At 42.6% G+C, this 20632-nt stretch overlaps 1 protein-coding gene across 5 annotated transcripts in view; it reads left to right on the top strand.

Moving 5' to 3' along the window:
• SLC4A10 (solute carrier family 4 member 10) overlaps positions 1 to 20632 on the top strand; it is a 334643-nt gene that overhangs the window by 202559 nt on the left and 111452 nt on the right. For all 5 annotated transcript variants that reach the window (XM_075070163.1, XM_032803549.2, XM_032803548.2 and 2 more), the window contains one exon: positions 4818 to 4964. In XM_075070163.1, the coding sequence (XP_074926264.1) occupies positions 4818 to 4964 (147 nt within the window). The remainder of the gene's footprint in view (positions 1 to 4817; positions 4965 to 20632) is intronic.

The raw sequence follows: 20632 nt of genomic DNA, 5'->3' as shown, positions 1-20632 counted from the left end.
TTAAAAATACAGTACATAAAACAGGCAGGGGGAGGGTGATGAGCAGTAAAGTCAGAGGTTGAATATGTCCTTCCTTGAGTGCTCTGCAATGCCTGCTGCACTTGAAGATTAATATGCCTGCATGGTGAGGGGGTTGAGTGCATAGGGTAAGGGTTGAGTTATCAGGGCTGTGAGGTGAATGTATGGGTGTTGGGGGCAGCTGGTGGTGGTAAGAACCAGGATGCTGGGAGAAGGGTGTTTTGAGGAAACAGTGGGGCAACAATGGTTGAGTTTGGGGATGGGGTGAAGAACGCACGGTAGTGCTCTGCTACATGTCTAGCATTGACGCTATGAGTCTGTGTGGCGTTCCATGATGCTTAGCAGCCGATCTGTGCTTCTCTGGTAGTCACCTTTCTCTTGGCAGCCTTCTCTTTATCTGGGCAGCCTGTCCTTTTTCATGCTTTCCTATCCCTCCAGTCTTGCAACTTTTTATTTTCTGTGGAATACAGATTCATAACTGCTTTCACAATCTCTTCCTACTCTTCCTTGGTTTTTTTCTTAATTTTGCAGTCTTTCAGAAGTCTGCGCTGATGGAGCAGTATTCAAGGTCACTTTAAAAAAACACAGAGAGAATAAACTGTTAATACAGACAGCATTGTTTTAAGAGTATTTGTAGCATCATTACACATTCTGAGCATAGCACAGAGAGACCGCAGCTGCAGATGAGATGGTGAGTTTCCCCACATGCGGCTCACAGGGACGGGGGGTGGGGGGCTGCCACGCGGCTCACCTGGGAAGGGGGGGGTGGGAGTTGCTTCACTCTGGAAGCCATGGGGTTTCTGTGACTTGTGGAAAGCAAAGAGCGCTACAGGGAAATAACACTGAACCCTACACCACACACGCCACAGCAGGTAATCTCAGAGCCATCTTGCACACGCGGCCCACCTGGGAAGGGGGGAGTGGGGTTGCTTCACTCTGGAAGCCATGGGGTTTCTGTGACTTGTGGAAAGCAAAGAGCAGCTGCAGGGAAATAACACTGAACCCTACACCCACATCTGCCACAGCAGTACTCTCAGAGCCATCTTGCACACGCGGCTCACCTGGGAAAGGGGGGTGGGGTTGCTTCACTCTGGAAGCCATGGGTTTCTGTGACTTGTGAAAAGCAAAGAGCAGCTACAGGGAAATAACACTGAACCCTACACCCACATCTGCCACAGCAGGTACTCTCAGAGCCATCTTGCACACGCAGCTCACCTGGGAAGGGGGGGGTGGGGTTGCTTCACTCTGGAAGCCATGGGGTTTCTGTGACTTGTGGAGAGCAAAGAGCAGCTACAGGGAAATAACACTGAACCCTACACCCACATCTGCCACAGAAGGTACTCTCAGAGCCATCTTGCACACGCGGCTCACCTGGGAAGGGGGGGGTGGGGGTTGCTTCACTCTGGAAGCCATAGGGTTTCTGTGACTTGTGGAAAGCAAGAAGCAGCTACAGGGAAATCAATGGGCTATTCCACATCTAGGCATGCTTGCAGGCAGCCATAGCCCCCTGCTCCCAAAACATTTTCCATCCTTATAATAAAGCTTCTTACCGGGAACAGGCTCCTCTGCTGGTTACCCACTACCAAGTCCCACGGCTGCGACTGGCTAGCTTCTTCCTGGCTGGAAAATAGCTCCTGGATGCATGACTCCTGGGAGTCTCCAAACACCTCAGTAGCCTCCCCTCGGGTTCTCCTACACCCTCCCCTCCTCTCCAGCTCTGAACTGTCGTCGTGATCGGATTGGCAGTGGGTTACATCCAAGTATCGCACAGCCTCCTTGTAAAAACGGCAGGTCGTCGTGGGGGCAGCACCTGAGCGGCGGTTTCCCTCATGGTGCTTGCATGTAGGCACTCCGCAGCTCCTTTACCTTAACCCTGCACTGCACCGCGTCGCGGTCATAGCCCTGTATTGCATTGACTTTGATATCTGGCCGTAATATCATAATTTCTACGGCTGGAGCACAGCTGTGCCTGCACAGCTTCCTCACCCCAACACTGATGAGATCCAGCAGCTCTGCAATGCTCCATGCTGGGCTCGTTTGGGTGGAGGCATTGTCACTGACTGATTGAGTGATTGATGCACTCCACGCCTTGCTGAGCAACAGGAAGGGATTTTAAAATTCCCGGGGGATTTAAAGGGCGGGTCACCTGAGCCGCGGGTAGTGGAGTGCGAAGCGATGACCAGAGAGGCTGAAAAGGTATGCTGGGATACCTCCTAATACCTGAGGCCAATTACAGCGCTGGTGAGTGTCCACACCTGATGACCAGCGCTGCTCACACCACGCTGGATTTGCTACACCCGTAGCAACCAAGGAAGTACAGTACAGCCAGCACTGCAGACAGGGAGTTGCAGCGCTGGCTGAGCTTTGTAAGTGTGGACACCTGGTAAGTTGCAGCGCTGTAACCCCCTCACCAGCGCTGCAACTTGCAAGTGTAGCCAAGGCCTAAGAAGTGTCTTTGGAGGCAGCTTGCCTGGCCATTTTCTGTGAGTGGCTAGTGACAGGCACTGAATACTACAGAAGGACTTGGGGATTGGTATATCTGACGCTAGCCTGCACAAGAGACGACGAGGTCTGTGGAGACCTGGAAGTCAGTATTTGTCTGTGGCTAGAACCTGTTGGCTGAGCTACGGCAAGCATCAGGCAAGACTGCTTCATGCCGGGGCAGGTGGTGGTGGTGAGGTGTCTCACAGCCCTGAGTACCACTGGGGAACATCACAACCTTAAATCAAATGTGAATGTGGTCCATTGTTGTGTTTTCATATTATTCCCCTCAGTTTGTCAGTTTCCCAATTCCTTTTTACATGCAAATGGATTATTGTCTATATAAAGCGGATACCTGGGCAGTTCAGCCATTTGGAGTTTTTCTGCTGTCTTGCCAACATATTTAGCAGAGATGAGCCTGGATTCAAACCCTAGACACTAAATCTTCAAAATAAAGTGAAGTGTGAAGCTGCATTTGAATCCTAACTTCACAGATCAAGCCCCTCTCTTAATAGTTAACTGGCACAAAACTAGAATAAGCCTGCCCACCCCTTTCACAAAGCGGCAGGAATTGATTAAATTATTAAATCAAAATAAGTAATTTTTCTGAACCTGTGGAAGTGATTAAAATCTTTGAGAAGGGAGCCCCTTTTCTTCCACATGTAGTTAGTTCTATATTGTACCTACCAAGAAAATATTCAGAAATAAGTTATTGCTGTTGTTTTTTATAGAAAATTCTCTTTATGGCAACATTTTTATTTATTTCATACATTATTGATTGCACTGGGTTTGGGATAATGTAAAAGCACCAGTTCTCTGTAAATCATTTTCTGTGAGTAAAACCTAATATTAAACAAGAAGCAAAGAAAAAGCTCAAATAAATACTCATCTTCAGATCATAACTGTTCTTCAGAAAATCTCATGAATATGCCAGGACATTTTTCCTAAATCATTGACAATGCCTTCCAAATTCTCCACTAAATGTATTTATATAAGAGAGTAAACTGAAGACATAAACCCACGTTTTAATATTGTATCAGGAGGTTTTTCTCCAGCTTGTTTTTTTCTGCTTCTGTAGAGAATTCCTGTCAGCCTTGAATTTCTTTCATGTACTGTGACAAATGATGCCTTGCTGTGTTTTCTGCCCCTAGTCTCCATGGGATTACAGATCACGTGCTACAGCAGCTTAATGTACTTGACCTTTTCATATGATTGACACAGCTAAGTGATTGCAGCAAAGCAGAATTATCCACTAGCTATGTTATGTTCATTTCCAGGGGAAAAGAAAACACATTTGGTGTGAACAATCTGAGAAATATATATTTCTCAGAAAAAAACATAGCTTTCTAGGTATCCCAGTCATATGATATAACAGAATAATAGCACAATAAATCTTTTGAAAGGTGGCAGTGTATCACTTGTATCATGAAATGGGACAAACATAAGAAAGGAATCTGTCATGACTGACTATGTGCTCTAGCCTCCTAAATTCACGAACCAGAATATTTCCTGTTAAGTGAATTCAGGAGGCTAAAGTGTGTAATAAGAGTTGACAGATTTCTTTCCCATATGTGTCCCATTTCGTGATTCATAAAACCATAGAACAAGAAGGTACCTTGAGAGGTTATCTAGTTCAGTCCCCTGCACTAAAGGCAGGACTAAGTATTATCTAGACCATCCCTGACAGGTGATACAATGCTACATTATTTATCTTTGAAATGATTTACCGTGCTATTATTCTATTGTGTCATATAATTGAGATGTGTGAATCTGTTGGGCTTGATCAGCAAAATTGGATTCCACAGACTCAGCAGCCAAGGAGTATAGGTGTAGTGGTTAGATGGACGGTGTTCATTTTTTAAAATGAAATATCAGTAGAAATAAAATCAGTCTAAGCTATCCATTAATTATTTGTAAATAGGGCACACAAAGTATGTTATGGAAGTGCAGGGATTTTGTGTCCTGTCACAATTTTTTTGGCAAAATTTCCATTGACTTCACAGAGAGTTCTGCATATGGATGGTTGGCAGGATTTGGTGCATACATGGCTTCAACTTGCATAAAACCCCAGCCCAAATTTAATTTCATTAAGAATGTAATTCCAGAAGATCCATCTATCTTTCTACTGTTAATTTACGATATACTCCAATTTTATCTTTCTCTCTATATAAATCTCTAGGGGATCTGTCGTTGTAGCATAGGAAATTCAATACTGGGATTTTCTCCTGTACCAATAAATTGTGTATCAGTAACGCTTCAGTATTATGATAGGTCATTGTATCTTGCCATATGCACTTTAACAGTAACTTTCTTTGTAGGTCACCGAACATTGTTCATTGGAGTTCATGTACCACTGGGTGGAAGAAAAAGTCACCGACGTCATAGACACCGTGGACATAAACACAGAAAGAGAGACAGGGAACGAGATTCAGGACTAGAGGATGGGAGAGAGTCTCCTCCTTTTGGTAAGGTTTATTTCTTCTTGCTGGATCTTTTAACAATAAACATCAATATGACAATGCATACTTATCCTTCTCTTATATTTTAGTCAGTATTGATAATAGGGCTTTGGGGTTGCAAGCCAGAGCCTTTCAGGTCTGTTCTAAAAATCTTTTGACATTTCCTCCTATTGTGTTTAAGTTTAAGGGATGAATAAATGAAAATACTTACTATTAGTAGTGTTGTAGCATTCTAGAGCAATTATTTGGTGATAGGCACTTTATAAAGATGGATGGAAACTATTGGTGCTGGGGAATTGACTTCTCTAAAATGTAGCAAGACCTGATAATGTAGTGCTAATATTGAAATAGAGGGCCCGCTCCTGAACTATTGTGAATTTACACCAGCTTGAGATCTGATCCAGAGTCTATATCTTGCCTCTGTCTTTACATGACATTGTAAAGTGTAAATGTATGGTGACATCGGTCATATTGTGAGATCAGCCTTGGTGTCTAGCCAGGGCCAGTGCAAGGAAGTTTCGCGCCCTAGGCGAAACTTCCACCTTGCGCCACCCCCGCACTCTGAAGCGCCTCCCCCATGGCAGCTCCCCCAATTGCCCTGAGGCACCCCCCCGATCAGCTCTCCCCCGGGGAGCCGTGCAGCACCTCCCCACCCCAGCTCACCTCTGCTCTGCGTCCTCCCCGAGCACACTGCCCCCGCTCTAATTCTCCTCCCTTCCCAGGCTTACAGCGCCAGCACTGCAAGCCTGGGAGGTGGGAGAAGTGGAGCAGCGACCGCGCACTCAGGGAGGAACTGCTGTAAAAGAAAAAAAAAATTGGGGCACCGCTTTTTGGCGCCCCCAAATCTTGGCACCCTAGGCAACCGCCTAGTTTGCCTTAATGGTAGCACCGGCCCTGTGTCTAGCTAAGGATCATGCCCTGTTTTTTGTGGTGAGAGGGGAAGGAACAAGAGTGATTGCAAGGGGGAATACAGGCTTTTATGTGGGGAAATGTGATATTTATCAAATATTTCTAGTATGAAAGGATCTCAGCCACCCTCCAACACCAAATGTATTGACAAGGGGAAGAAAAGTGGGTACTCCTATATGTGTGTTTTGACATGTGGCCTCATGCATACATCTGGATGACAGCTAACCGTGGACTTGGAGGACAGGAAAAAGCTAGCAAAACAAACTGCTCAAACTATATGGAAACCATATCACAGTGTAGCACAAAAGAATATTTTTAGTTCATTGGGGAAATGTAAGTGCCAGTGTAATTTTAGGTTGCAAAGCAGTTATTACAAGATCCTTTATTTTACACTGAATTTTAAATTATCTGTGTGGAAAGCTTTGAAGCAGTGTATTACAAGTGGTGAAGCTCTAAATCTTATAAAAGAACTTGATTTATTCAAACCTTTCATAGTAAAATATACCAGGCATGAAAAAGCAGGAAGCTAAGAGTGTGTTTCTCAAATTCAGTTGGAATATAGAGGATTAAGAATGTCTTGAAGAATTAATATTGATGAAGAAAAATGGCTGAGCTGACTCAGTTTGGAATGTAGTTCAGTTACCACAGGAGCATATAGTATACATAGATATACCTAAAATGGATTGTATATTTCAAATCTACAAAAAGCATGCATTATTAATACAAATGTATCTGGTTTTTACCATGATTAATATTTTAAGACATAGTAAGAGAAATATTTTTTCAAACAACCTTTCTTTAAAGAAATAGAGTTCAAAGTTGTTTAAAATGTTTTAAAGAACTTCTGCATATATAATGTTGTATATTTTTAATAGAGAAACACTGAAAATTTATGTAAACTAAGGGACCAGATTTTCAAAAGTGGACAGGACCCAACAGTTCCCAGTCAGTCTCCTAATTTCATTTAGGTGTATAAATGGGAACTAGCTCTGCTGAAAACTTTGCCCTGGTCCTTCCACCCCAAGACATCTAACTTTGTGTCCTTTCCTTTATTACTAGTAAAAAAATGAGTTTTAGTTTCAACCTTACGCCCTTTGATGTGCACATCACAAAACACCACTCTTTGGCACAATTCAGCATAAGTGACAGTGAGTCTCTGTTCTGCAGAGGCAAAAGAGTGGACTCGCAATCCAGAGTAGGCATATGACATGTGGCTACCTTTCTCCTGATGCCCAAGGTGTCATAAACAGATAGCTAAGGGTTAATGTCTCTTTCACCTGCAAAGGGTTAACAAACAGTGACCTGCAACACCTGACCAGAGGACCAATCAGGAAACAAGATACTTTCAAATCTCGGTGGAGGGAAGCCTTTGTTTTTGGGTTTTGGGGTTTGCTTTGTTCTCTCTGAGTCCTGGAGGGACTAGAGATTTGCAACCAGGTTTCTGCCAATCTTCCTGCTACAGTCTCTTATATATTCAGAATAGTAAGTATTGGTAGAAGATCGGTTATTAGTCTTTTGATTGTTTCTGTATTTGCAACTGTGTATCTGGCTGGTAAAGTTTGATGTTGTACTTGGCTGACAATATTTAAATTGGATTTCTGTTGGAGAAAGCTTTTCTCTATTGTTTATAAGCTGAAAGAGACCCTGTAATATTTATCATCTAGATTACAGAGATAACTTGTACTTTTTTTCTTTCTTTTATTAAAAGTTTTCGCTTTTTAAGACCTGTTTGATTTTTTTCCCCATTTGAGCTCAGGCAATTGAGTCTGTACTTACCAGGGAAGTGGTGGGGAGACCAAAGAGAAAGAAGGGAGGGGGAAAGGGGAATCCTTTTTAGATTCACGGAGTTTGAATCTGTATTGCCTCTGGGTGAGGTGGAAACCTCTTGTTTTAAGATTCAGGAGGTGATCCAGTGATCTTCTAGGGTAACCCAGGGAGGGGAAGCCTAGGAGAGGCACTAGTGAGGGAAAGAGTTTACTTTCCTTGTATTAAGATCCAGGGGGTCTGGGTCTTGGGGTCCCCAGGGAAGGTTTTGGGGAGACCAGAGTTTATCGGGCACAAGGCATTGGTGTCAAACCTCTGATTTTAGGGGAAATTCTCTTAAGCAAAAGTCACTCTCCAAATTGTAAGTGGTGTTGTCTAGATTACTTAGTAAGAGAGGGGCTCATTTCTGTCATGATGTGCTGAACATTGTGCTATATAACTGCAACATGCGCTCCCTTGGAGGCCCAACAGGAACTCTGGCTGACCCAGCTCTCCTCCATTCTAAGCAATGTTGCGAACGTTTTATCACCTATTCCAGTAATAGCTGTTTTAATTTTCTACCTTCCACAAGCTTTTTTTTATTAATAAAGAAGAACTTCCATATTTCTTCCTGGTGAGAAAAAGTAGGGAGGACTTCCTAGTACTGTGCAATTATGGAGGATGGAGATAAAACCAGAGCAAAAAGTGATAATAGGATAAATCCTCATAAATCATGTGCTCCAGCCCCCTAATAATTTTTGTTGTCCTCCACTGGACTCTTTCCAGTTTTTCCACATCCTTCTTTTAGTATGGGGCCCAAAACTGGACAAAGTACACCAGATGAGGCCTCACCAATGTCGAATAGAGGGGAATGATCACGTCTCTCGATCTGCTGGCAGTGCCTCTACTTATACAGCCCAAAATGCCGTTAGCCTTCTTGGCAACAAGTGCACACTGTTGACTCATATCCAGCTTCTCATCCACTGTAACCCCTAGGTTCTTTTCTGTAGATCTGTTGCCTAGCCACAGGACTAGATGACCTTCTGAGGTTCCTTCTAACCCTGTTATTCTATGATTCTAAATAAATCAAAGAATGGAAAAGGATAATTTTCAGTCTGCAATGAATTACAACACAAAAGAATATATTTTCATGCAGCCTATTTGTTAAAAAATTATCATTATGCTTCACAGACAATTAAAATCTATATGTACAATTGCAAAAAAAACTATGTACTATTGGTTACAGTTGTATACACAGCATGAGTGGGGGAGAAGGGGAAGCTTCAGATTCAGAAGTTTGAAACTTTGCTATATTTATATATTTTTCATTAAGTCCCTAACTTTTAAGTTTTGACAAAAAGTAATACCATACATGTAGAGAAGATTTCTATGTGAGAAATTAATAGACATATGCTAAATACATTCATCATGTGCCTATGCAATTGATCACATGCCTATGTCCACATCACCTGCCAAAAATCTATCCTACAAATCCTGGGGTTCCTAAACTTTTTCCCTGCATGACCACATTTTGAGATCTATTGTTTCTTGTGACCTCAACAAAGCAACAGAGTGGCTGAGGAATCCAAGGAATTTACACATTAAGTATGTTACTCTGTAGTGTGATGTGTGCTTGTGCATTGTGACTCAAAGTCTAGCGATGCAGTAGAAACTGCACATCTAACCTCTTATGTAACATCGAGAGTAGATTGATACCGAGACTTGATGGATGCAAGTGCGCTGAATCCAGCTTCATACAAATACAAACGGAACCCTGAATTTCAAGGCTTTGAGAGTGCAGGATATTCCTTCTTGACAATGAACCAGAATTCTCGGGGAGAAAGTTGGGCATATATTTCTGCCAAGAATCAATTTCAGGAATTTCACTGAGCTGTTCGATGTCAGCTGTTGGCAAATCCATAGCATCAGGCTTGCACTGAAAGGGGTTTTGTATCCTACTCTACTTTGCCACCTCCAAGTTGGGGGGAAAGGATGCAAACTGTTCCTCCAGCCAGCTGAGATGTTCAGCTATTACCTGTATGGGAGGCTGGATAATTTCATTTTCAGCCAGGTACTTGCAAAGCTTTGGGAAGAATTCATAGACTTTAAAGTCAAAGGGATCATTGTGATCATCTAGTCTGACCTCCTGCACACTCATAGTTTGTCCTCAATGGATTATTCTTCCAGAGAACAATTTTCTTCATGAATCCTGAGATTTGATCACTCAGGGGAAGGCTATGGGTGTACTTTCCTTGCAGACCTGAATTCTGTTCATTCTGTTTCCTAAATATATCTGTGACAGAGGCAAGAAGGCACATCCTCCTTTGATCACACAGAAAACCAGCAAATTCACTCTTTTTGCAGTCCATTGCATAGGCATGTAGCTCAGCTCTCAGTTTAAATAATAGTCCCAGTATTTTTCCTCTTGAGATCCAATGAGCTTCAGTGTCGAAGAACAATACATCATGATCTCACCCCTCTTCTTCACATGGTTTTGCAAACAGACTGAGGCTGAATCTCAATGTAGTTCACAATAGAAGATACTTGCTGCAAAAATTCTCCTAGCTCTGGACCCAGTGCTTTAGATGCTAGTTGTTCTCTATGATTCATGCAGTGAGTCCACACATCAGATGGAGCAACTTTCTTTATCAAGGTATGCAGACCGGCTTTGTGGTCTGCCATAGATGGAGCTCCATCATGCAAAAGCCCACCATGCAATCACCTGGTAGATTTTTGTCTTGCATGTAGTACATCGAACATTTCTTGTGCCATTTTGTGTCTAGGAAGAGGGAGACAGAACAGAATGTTTTCAAGAAGTGCACCTTCCCATGTGCAATTAGCAAAAGTCAAGAAAGGTACATCACAACCCTCAATGCTCACATCCACTTGAAGAGCAAAAGCATCTGTGTTTTTCAGATGCTCCACTAGTGTGTTTTCCTGATCTGCAGCTGTATGACATAGCAGGCGTTGTAGCCTTTCTTCATTTCTGACCAAAACACTAATAAAGCCATAACCAAAGAAAGCCTTGTCATATTCATGAGCATGTTTCCTGGAGTCTTGTTTTTCGTTTATAACTGCATCACTAGACTCACTGCTGGAGGTTAAAGATGATACTTTTGTGTAAAAATGATTCCATGGTGCAAGGTCGTGCTGTGTGGAGGCTGCCATTTTGTAGATCAAAATGGTGGCTTCCTGGCATGGGGTTTGTAGAGCAGGTCCAAACAGGTTCAGGGGCAGATGGCATCATCTCCCAGGGTGAATGTGGTCTGTTGGACCCATGTCCCCATCTGTTGAAATGGCGTCGTAACTCACAGTTTGGGAACCTGTGCAGTAAGCTATTGCGACAAGACTTGTTTTAAGTCTTTTGAGCAGTTTCTTTTTAGCAGCTGCATTTTAAAAAAATCAGTCTGACACACAAACATTTCTTCCTTCTCCTACTAAATATGGAATCTTCCCCACAAATTACCCTTCCTAAAGCCCAGGCCAGGCAAGATTCATGCTTGGGTCAGAGATAGCTTTCCCATATGTAAAAATGCCATGACTTTAAAGTCCAATATTTCATTTCCGTGAAGGGCTAAAAACTCAGGATATTTTGTATCATTAGGTTTAGTTTCCTAGGCTGACAGTGGGTTCCAAAACTCTCTTCTAGCCCTGGAAGATGCTGAGATATCTGACTTTAAAGTGGTCCTGATTTTTAACTCTAGAAAAGCATTTTAACTAGTTTTTAAATGTTTATTTTTAATTTTGCCTTTCTTCTGAACCTGTTAGAACTGGACTTTTGGTTGGACTGTCAATGGTTTTTAGGTGCCTAATGATGCAGGTAGGGACCTAGTGGATTTTCAAAAGTCTCTCAGTGCCTAACCTACTGATGCACTTTCAGCCCCTCCTCCCCACCCCCACTAGGCTCCTGTCTGTCTCTTTAGGCAGCTTTGAAAATCTGGCCTTGGGTACTTAAAGCACCTGGGGCTATACAGGGAGAGAAAGAAGAAATAGTCCCAGTGCGTATTTTTATATCTTGAAAACATTACTAATATATTTTCTTTGTAACATATCTGTCATATAGATAATTATGGTGAAATGTTTCATAAGAGTCTTTTGGTGTTAATTTGGGATGATCTGCATAACTCATTCTTTACTTCACCACTCATGAGTAATGTGACCATCAAAACCTCATGCTGATAAAACCACCTCATATCCTAGGTACATGTGTGTGCTAATATTTCCAAAAAATAAAATAAAAACACAGCTGAGTTGCATAAAGTAGTCTCAAAATTCATCAGCAACTCTTCATGAATAAGAATGAGTGAGTACTGACACAACAATATCAACTGCCAGCACAAAGAATATTAAGAAGGATTACGTAAAGTTAGAATAGGCAAAGATCACTTTGGGACTTCACTGTGGCAGATAATCCCTTGTGTTGTGAATGGTGCAGTCATGCCACCACAGAGGAATTTCAGGAGACACAGCGTCTCCCAGAGCAACTAGGGCGTGGAGGGAGGTGAGACTATTGTTGAGACACTCTATTGGATATGATTAGTGCTGCAGAGCCCTTGGGCTCCAGGACCATAATGTCACAATGGTACCCGAGTGAGGTGTAAGGAGAGGAGAACACTCCAATGCCCTTTCTCTCTTCTGCGTGTCTATTCAGTCACTGGGCATATTCTGGCCCATAAGAGTAAACCTGCAATTTACGGGGCAATTTCACCTGTGTTCTCCTAACTTCTGACCAGGAGCGGCTCTGTTTTTTGCCACCCCGAGCACGGCAGTCAGGTGGCCTTCAGGCAGTCCACTGGTCACGTGGATTCAGCAATGTTTCTGCGGGTGATCTGCTGGTCCCGCACCTTCGTACCTGCTGCCGAATTACCGCCAAAGCCTAACGGCGACTGGTACGCCATCCCCCGCGGCTTGCCGCCCCATGCACACGCTTGCTGCGGAGCCACCCCTGCTTCTGAATTAAATAAGCACTGAGAGATGGTCAGCGCTCTGGCCTGCATCAGTTTTCTTTAAAAGCATCCCTTCTTAACAGATGGGAGGAGGCAGGGGGGAGCTGTATTCGGTGGAATAGAATGAAAGGGAGTGTTCAATTAGCAGGAGCAAGAAGAAGGATCTAGAAAAATAGGTTTTGTGAGATTGAATGATAAAGCACAGTGCTCTGAAGTATGTCAGAAAAATAAATGCGGACTTTTGTCATGAGAACAAATTAGCAAATGTTTTGAAGCAATCTGGTATGAAAGGAGGAATTGTTAAAGTCTAAGATGCAAAAGGTGAATGATGGAGACATTGGAACAACTGAAGGTCTTAACTACTCAGAGAGAAGCAGAACACTTCAATCTGCTCAACAACTCAACCAAACACAAGACAAGGCAGCATTATTCTAATCTGAATATGCAAATATAATTTATGTATTTCTTTTCAGCTGTGAAGCTGATTACTCACCCTAAAGAAATTCTATTAACACATATATTCATTTTAGCATACATACAAAATATTTATCTTTTGTGTAAGCTCTATGGTCAGAAGTGAACAAGCTCTCTACTCCCTGTATTGGGGGGAAAGTGAATAGAGCTCCTGTAGAGCAGTGGGGACCTAGTTGAAGAAAATTGTTGATGCCCGCGATGCAATGGAGCTGGGGATGAGGGGTTTGGGATGTGGGAGGGGCTCAGGGCTGGGGCAGAGGGTTGGCGTACAGGAGTGAGGGCTGTGAGGTGGGGCCAGGAATGAGGGGTTCACAGTGCAGGGGGCCTCTGGGCTGGGACAGGCAGTTGGGGTGCAGGGTTCTGGGCTGGGGTGCAGGCTCTGGGTGGGGCCAGGGTTTAGGGGTTTGGGGCGCAGGAAGTGGTTTTGGGTTTGGGATGCCCTCAGGGCTCTGGCAGGGGTTTGGGGCACAAGGTTGGGGCACAGACTTACCTCCAGTGACTCCCAGTCAGAAGTGCAGCCAGGGTGCAGAGGCAGGCTTCCTGCCTGTCCTGGCACTGCAGACCAGACTGTGCCCCAAAAGCAGCCAGCAGCAGGTCTGGCTCCTAGGCAGAGGTGTGCAGGCACTGCCCCACCCAGCTGTCAACGAGTCGGAGTGGGGCGCTTGTGCGTGGGGCAGGGGCAACATGTGGTGCCACGTGGCCCCCCTGCCTAGAAGCTGGACCCACTGTGGGGCGCAGCGCGGTGTAGAACAGGTAGGCACTATCATGCCTTAGCTGGGCAGCACCACCAATGGGCCTTTTAACATCCTGATCGGCGATGCTGACCAGAGCCGCTAGAGTCTCTGGGTGCTGAGCAAGGTGACCCAGTGCCTTACATGCCATGACCCGGTACTGGGTTGCGACCCGAACTTTGAAAAACACTGTTGTAGAGAGCGCTGTTGCATGAGCAGAAGGACAACAGACTCAATGTTTTTAAACTGAGACCACCTACTCAGAAATCCTTCACTTTATTAAGAACATAAGAACGGCCATACTCGGTCAGACCAATGGTCCATCTACCCTAGTATCCTGTCTTCCAACAAGTATCAGAGGGGTAGCCGTGTTAGTCTGGATCTGTAAAAGCAGCAGAGAATCCTGTGGCACCTTATAGACTAACAGACGTTTTGGAGCATGAGCTTTCGTGGGTGAATATGACGAAGTGATTCTCTGCTGTCTTCTAACAGTGGCCAATGCCGGGTGCCCCAGAAGGAATGATAATCATCAAGTGACCTGTCGCCCATTCCCAGCTTCTGGCAATATTATGTTTCCCCTGGTAACTTGGACCTGTGCTCCACAATCCTTTCTCCCTCTCCTGTGCTCAGACAGCTTTTCCAATTTGAAATTCTCTAACTATGCATAAGGATTCTGAACTACAATTTAAAATATTGATCTTTATTTTTCAATTTGCAAAATGTACTTTTCATATATTTCTAGGCAGACACAGAAAACATAATACACGTTAATTAAGAGAGACAAAGTGAGTGAGGTAATATCTTTTACTCGACCAACTGCTGTTGGTGGGAGGGACAAACTTTCAAGCTTCAAGTCATCTTCTGTGAATTGAAAGCTTGTCCCTTCCCCCATAGAAGTAGGTCCAGTAAAAGATATTACCTCCCCCACCTTGTCCTTCTCATCTCCTGGGACCAACTCGGCTACAACAATACCAAAATATCCTGAAACGGACCCATTATCAATTAAGACTCACTCATAATCTAAATAAATAATATTCCTACTCCCTTGCAACAACAAATCACCTCCCACAAGTCCTTAACCCTCTCCAAACTGGCCCTCAGATCAAAACCAACACATTAAGGGGTGCGCAGAAACAAACTGTAAATATAGCCAAGTAAATATATATTTATATATTGCAAGTGCTACTGTAGTGTTAGTCTGTAAATACTTGGCTATATTTACAAAAACTCCCTTTCTTGTTACCGCCATCTAAATAAACTCTTGAATTTTGCACAAATGTATCCTTTGATAGGATTACTGGCCTAGTAGGTGGGTGGAAGTAGATGTGATATATTGATGTATAGTGACACTTTTGACAGGTCCTACATGACATTTTCATAAGCAAACCAGGGCAGCGTGGTCTAGATGAAATTACTGTAAGGTAGGTGGTGCAAAATTGGTTGAAAGACTGTACTCAAAGAGCAATTATGCATGGTTTCCTGTCAACCTGGGTGGGTGAATCTAGTGGGATTCCACAGGGGATCAGTCCTGGGTCTGGTACTAGCCAAAATTTTAATTAATGATTTAGCTAATGGAATGGAGAGTATGCTTATAAAATTTGCAGATGACACCAAGTTGGGTGGGGTTGCAAGCACTTTGGAGGACAGGATTAGAATTCAAAATGATCTTGACAAATTAGAGAATTGATCTGAATTCAACAAGATGAAATTCAATAAAGCAAATGCAAAGTACTTCACGTAGGAAGGAAAAATCCAATGCACACCTACAAAATAGGGAATAACTGGTTAGGTGGTAATACTGCTAAAAAGGATCTGGGCATTACAGTGGATCATCAATTAAATGTGAGTCAACAATGTGATGCAGTTGCAAAAAATGCTAATATTATTCTGGGGTGTATTAGTAGGAATGTTTTATTCAAGATGCAGGACGAAATTGTCTTGCTCTACTCAGCATTGGTGAGGTCCTAGCTGGAGTACTGTGTCCAAATTTGGGCACCACACTTTAGAGAAGATGTGAACAGGCTGGAGAGAATCCAGAGGAGAGCAAAAAAAAATAATTGATAAACCTGACCTATGAGGAAAGGTTGAAAAAAGTGGGCATGTTTAGTCTTAAGAAAAGAAGACTGAGGGGGAACCTTGTAACAGTCTTCAAATGTGTGAACAGCCATTAAAAAGAAGATGATCAGTTGTTCTCAATGTCCACTGAAAGAAGGACAAGAACCAATGGATTTTATCTGCAGCAAAAGAAATTTAGTTTATATATTAGGAAACTTTGTAATTATAAGGATAGTTAACAAACAGTTAACAGTTTTCAGAGGGAGGTTGTGGAATCGCTATCACTGGAGGTTTTAAGAACAGGTTGGACAAACACCTGTCAGGGAAGGTCTAGGTTTACTTGGTTCTAAGTGCAGGAGAATGGACTTGAACTCTCAAAGTCCCTTCCAGACCTACTCTTTATGAGAGAACCCCTCCCATGTGTGGGACAGCATGGGAGAAACTATCAAGAGAGCGTTTGGAGGCTGGCATCCTTGGCTGGTAATAGGTGGGAACTGACATTGTGATAGTGCATGAGAGATAGTAAGTAGGGAGGCGATAGGCCACAAAGGGCTGTAAATGTGAAAACAAGTAGCCTTTTTGATGCCATGGAGAAAAGGGAACCAGTCGAGGGATGTTTAAAGGCACAAAACAGTCAAAGCAACAAGCTAGAAAAAAGATCTATGCAGCAATATTTTCAATGGTATGAGCCAAGTAAGGTGGGATTCATCAAGGGGAAGATGCACAAAAAATATGATTTATTAGTTTTTAAATCTCATTATTTCTAAATGAATCTCATAATTTATGAAAGTTTGGAGTTAGCATGTGTTATACTCCTAGGCCATGAGCTCTTTTAAAACTAGAGAGTTGTATTAAACTTAGGATTCAAAAAAATCCCAACAATCACAAACACAACTTGCATGAGCTCCACTGTTGGAGAGATTTTCAGGAAAAACACCACACTGTACTGAGACCACACTTGTTCACCACAGCTGTTGTCTTTGACCTCTTCAGCACAGCTTCAATCATTAAAGGAACCTGATTCTAGGAAATATAGCCTGGCATTCCACCCAATTGTTAAACACAAATTTCACATTAAAATAGTCTAACAAACATATTTTAACATATGTGTGCTACACCCCCCCTTAACAAATGTAATGTCATCTTGATATTTCTGTTAACAAAATATATAATTCAGTTCATCCATCTGACTTATTGTTAGTAGTTCATGAGTTCCACAAACTCAACAGTGATTCTCAAGTGTGCCTTTGTCTCTCTGATTTTTCTATAAGTACTGGTACCAATGGTGGAAACTCAGAAATCTTTCTTCAGTTTATTTCATCCATCAAGCAGTAATTTTCTATGGTAATTATTGTTCCACTTTCTGACATACTAGACAGTCCTGAACAATTAAAATCCACCCCCCTCCCCAAATTCATGTGTTATGCAGTGCCACTGTAACATTTTTAATAATGGGGGTACTGAAAATCAGCCACCTTACCACTGTCCATCCCCCACCCTCTGAGGCTGGGACTCCAGGCATGTGGGGCCTGGAGCCTGGGGGTGCTGCAGCACCTCCTCCCCCTGTACCCCTAGTTCCCGTGCGTATGAAGTTATGAAATAACAATTCCTGTTTGAGATCAGTGCTATAACCATGTAATTCAGAGTCACTGACCATATGGCAAGCTATTTAGAAAACAAAGATCTACTAAATAAAACATATTAACTTATCCCAAACTATAAAACACTTGATTGAGAACAATAGCCATACCATAATAAATAAATATAACTTCATTTGCCAATATGACCTCAATCCTGGATAAAATACACGATAAGAAATAGGCACTTGTTATATACCTTGTGACAAATGTGATGACACCCCCATGGCACATTCACCTAGCTCAGCAGTGGGATTTAGGCACTGACAATAAGTGTGACTAAACATTCATATGTTACTGTCTTTGGGGCTCTTTTCTCTCTAGTAGGATGACTTCAGATGTCTGGATTGTTTGGTGATTTGGTCCACTTGTGCTCTACTGTTTTCCAGTTCCATGATTCCATTTTGTCATTTGTGTATTTTAACAGTTGGTACAAATGTTATAGCAGTTTAATCAGCAGTTTCCTGGTCTTCCTCTGGGGTGCTTTAAAGAACAGTGTTCTATGCAAAGGTAAGAAGTCACTGGGGAGTAAAAGACTGCCATAAAAGACTGCTTAAGACCTTCTTTTTTTCTCTTCTGCTTTTACTTTATAGACTGGACTATCCTTTCAAATACTACAAGGATTTTAACTTAATTTGCCTGGTCCTGCTCTCTTAGAAAGGTTCCTAACAAGTACTTTATCTCCTGGTCAGACGACAGCATCATTCACTTTCCAATTACAGTGATTCTTTCTATGATCAGCAGATTTTTTAGATGATTTTTGATGCCACTTAATAAGCTTCTTTCATGTGATATTTGCATTTTTCAACATGATCTTTATGGTATCCAGGTGCAAATTCAGAGTTTGTACATAAAGTAAGTACAATGTCAATGGGCAAACATGGTGATGTTCCATATAAGAAGTAGAAGGATGAGAATCCTGTGGCATCATTTTGTGTACAGATATAGGCACAGATTACTTTTTTAAAAGAGTCTTTCCAATTTGACTTTTGGTCATCTGGCAAGGATCTCAACATAGCCAGCAGAATTCAGTTCAGCATTTCTACTTGCTCATTGCCTTGTGAGTGGTATGGGGTTGTGTGAGATGTTTCAGTTTTTCACTAGTGCTTTAACCTGAATAAACTATTTTCTAACCCCTCACTTTGGTCTTTTTGGGAAACCAAATTTAAAACCAAAATAACTGAAGACCTTGTCTGCTAAAGTCTTACCTGACTTTTTACTGGTAGAGTAGGCTTGGACAAACCTAGTGAAGTGATCCATTATGAAGAAAATGTATTCATATCCTTCTTTGCATCCTTTTAGTTGCAAGAAATCTATTGATATAGCTCAAATGGTTTTGCTCTAACTAAGTGAAGTTCTGGTAGGTTGGTGATGTTTCTTTTGCTTGTTGCATGTCCAGACTCTAGTCTCTTAGGGCTTGTCTTCACTGCAGTGTTAGCTTGAGTTGTCTCCACTCGACTTGACTTCTCTTGAGCAGGCCTGTCATGGTGTAATTCCCCACTCTGAACCTTAGCGTCCAAAAGATGGGGTACCAGCATGAATTCCTCTAAGCTCAATTACCAGCTTAGTACTTGTAGCGCTGCCACCAACCAGGAATTCCAGTGCCTGGTACACTCTGGTCCCCCCAAAACCTTGCCGAGGGACCACGACCAGATCCTCTGGATCTTAACAAGGAAGTAATCTTTCCCCACCGTTGCACTCTCCCAGGCTTCCCTTCCTGGGTTTACCCTGGACGAGTACTGTGATTGTAAACTCTTGAATCACGAAACAGAGAGGGACAATTCACTCCTCTTCTTCTCTTTGCCCTCCCAGACTTCTCCCTAGAGAGAGAAGCTAGACCCTACACAGCGAGAGAAACGATTACCTTTCTCTCGCCCTTCTCCTCTTCTCCCATCAATCCTGGGTGCTCAGACCTCAGTCCCCTGGGTCTCACCAGGATATAAAAAACACTCAGTTCTTAACAAGAAAAGCTTTAATAGAGAGAAAACAGTAAAATTTCTTTGTAAATTTAAGATGGTTAGCACGGGTTTTTCAGGCTTATAGACACTGGGGATACCCTCACAGCCGCTAAGTGCACACGTACAAATTAATCCTTCAGCAAATACAATTTGACTCTTTCCAGCCAAATACACATTTGCAAATAAAGAAAACAACATTCAAGCCTAAAGCTGCGCCTTATCTATGCCTAGTACTTCACTATTCTGACTTATAAGAGATTGGAGAGACTAGTTGCACGTTGGTCGCCTCTCAGAATCCAGAGGGAACAACAACCGAAGAACTGAACAGCACCCACAGAAACTTCCCTCCCTCAAGATTTGAAAGTATCCTGTCCCCTGATTGGTCCTCCGGTCAGGTGAGGGCCAGGCTTACTGAACTTGTTAACCCTTTACAGTGAAAAGAGATATAAAATACTTCTGTTCTATTAACTCCTACTATCTGTTTATGACAAGGCCTATGGAAAGAAATTTGGGGCCCAAGTACATCATGTTTGTTAGGACTCCACCCGTGCTATTTCATCCCCAGTATACGCAGAGTTTCACTGCAGTGGGGTTCAATAATAGGCTTCTAAGAAAGAAGCTTTCACAAAAACCTATCAGTGAAATAATCTGTTGTAAAAAGGTAATAATATGTGGCATATTGGTTAGGAAAAGTTTGTGACTAGGTACAAGATTTCAGACTATACAAAACATAATATCTTTGCTTGTAGTCATTTTTTTTATGGAGATCTCAGTACTTTATTTGCACAGACATTTTTGAGGGCCATGATACAATTTCTCCTCCTTACCCCTTTATTGTCCCTTTATTGTCAACCCTGCTCTTTAATTAGCTTTGTTGGGTTGAGAGTGATCACATTGCAAAACAACACTCAAGCTGAACAGAGTGATTACCAGCCTGTGCTGGTCCTCACTGCGTTACTAGCTCAAGCATCAGCAGCACTTGAGCTTCAATCCATACCACCCAACAGGCCAACTAATTCAAGTTTAAAGCACCATTTATTTTGAGCTAGAGATTTCTGTGCGTGAATGGATGTTGGGTTAGAAGCAGCACTCAAGTTGTACCTTGAGCTAACACTGCCGTGAAGACTAACCCATAATGTTCAATGTCCCTCTTTATCTGTGGCCAATACAATAGATCTCTTACATGTAGCATTCACAAGTAAAAATGTATTTTTGAAAGAA

The sequence above is a fragment of the Chelonoidis abingdonii genome, chromosome 10 (genome assembly GCF_003597395.2).
Source record: "Chelonoidis abingdonii isolate Lonesome George chromosome 10, CheloAbing_2.0, whole genome shotgun sequence".
Classification (NCBI taxonomy): Eukaryota; Metazoa; Chordata; order Testudines; family Testudinidae; genus Chelonoidis; species Chelonoidis abingdonii.
The sequence above is the reverse complement of the archived record's forward strand: the minus strand, read 5'-3'. Positions and strand labels throughout refer to the sequence as shown.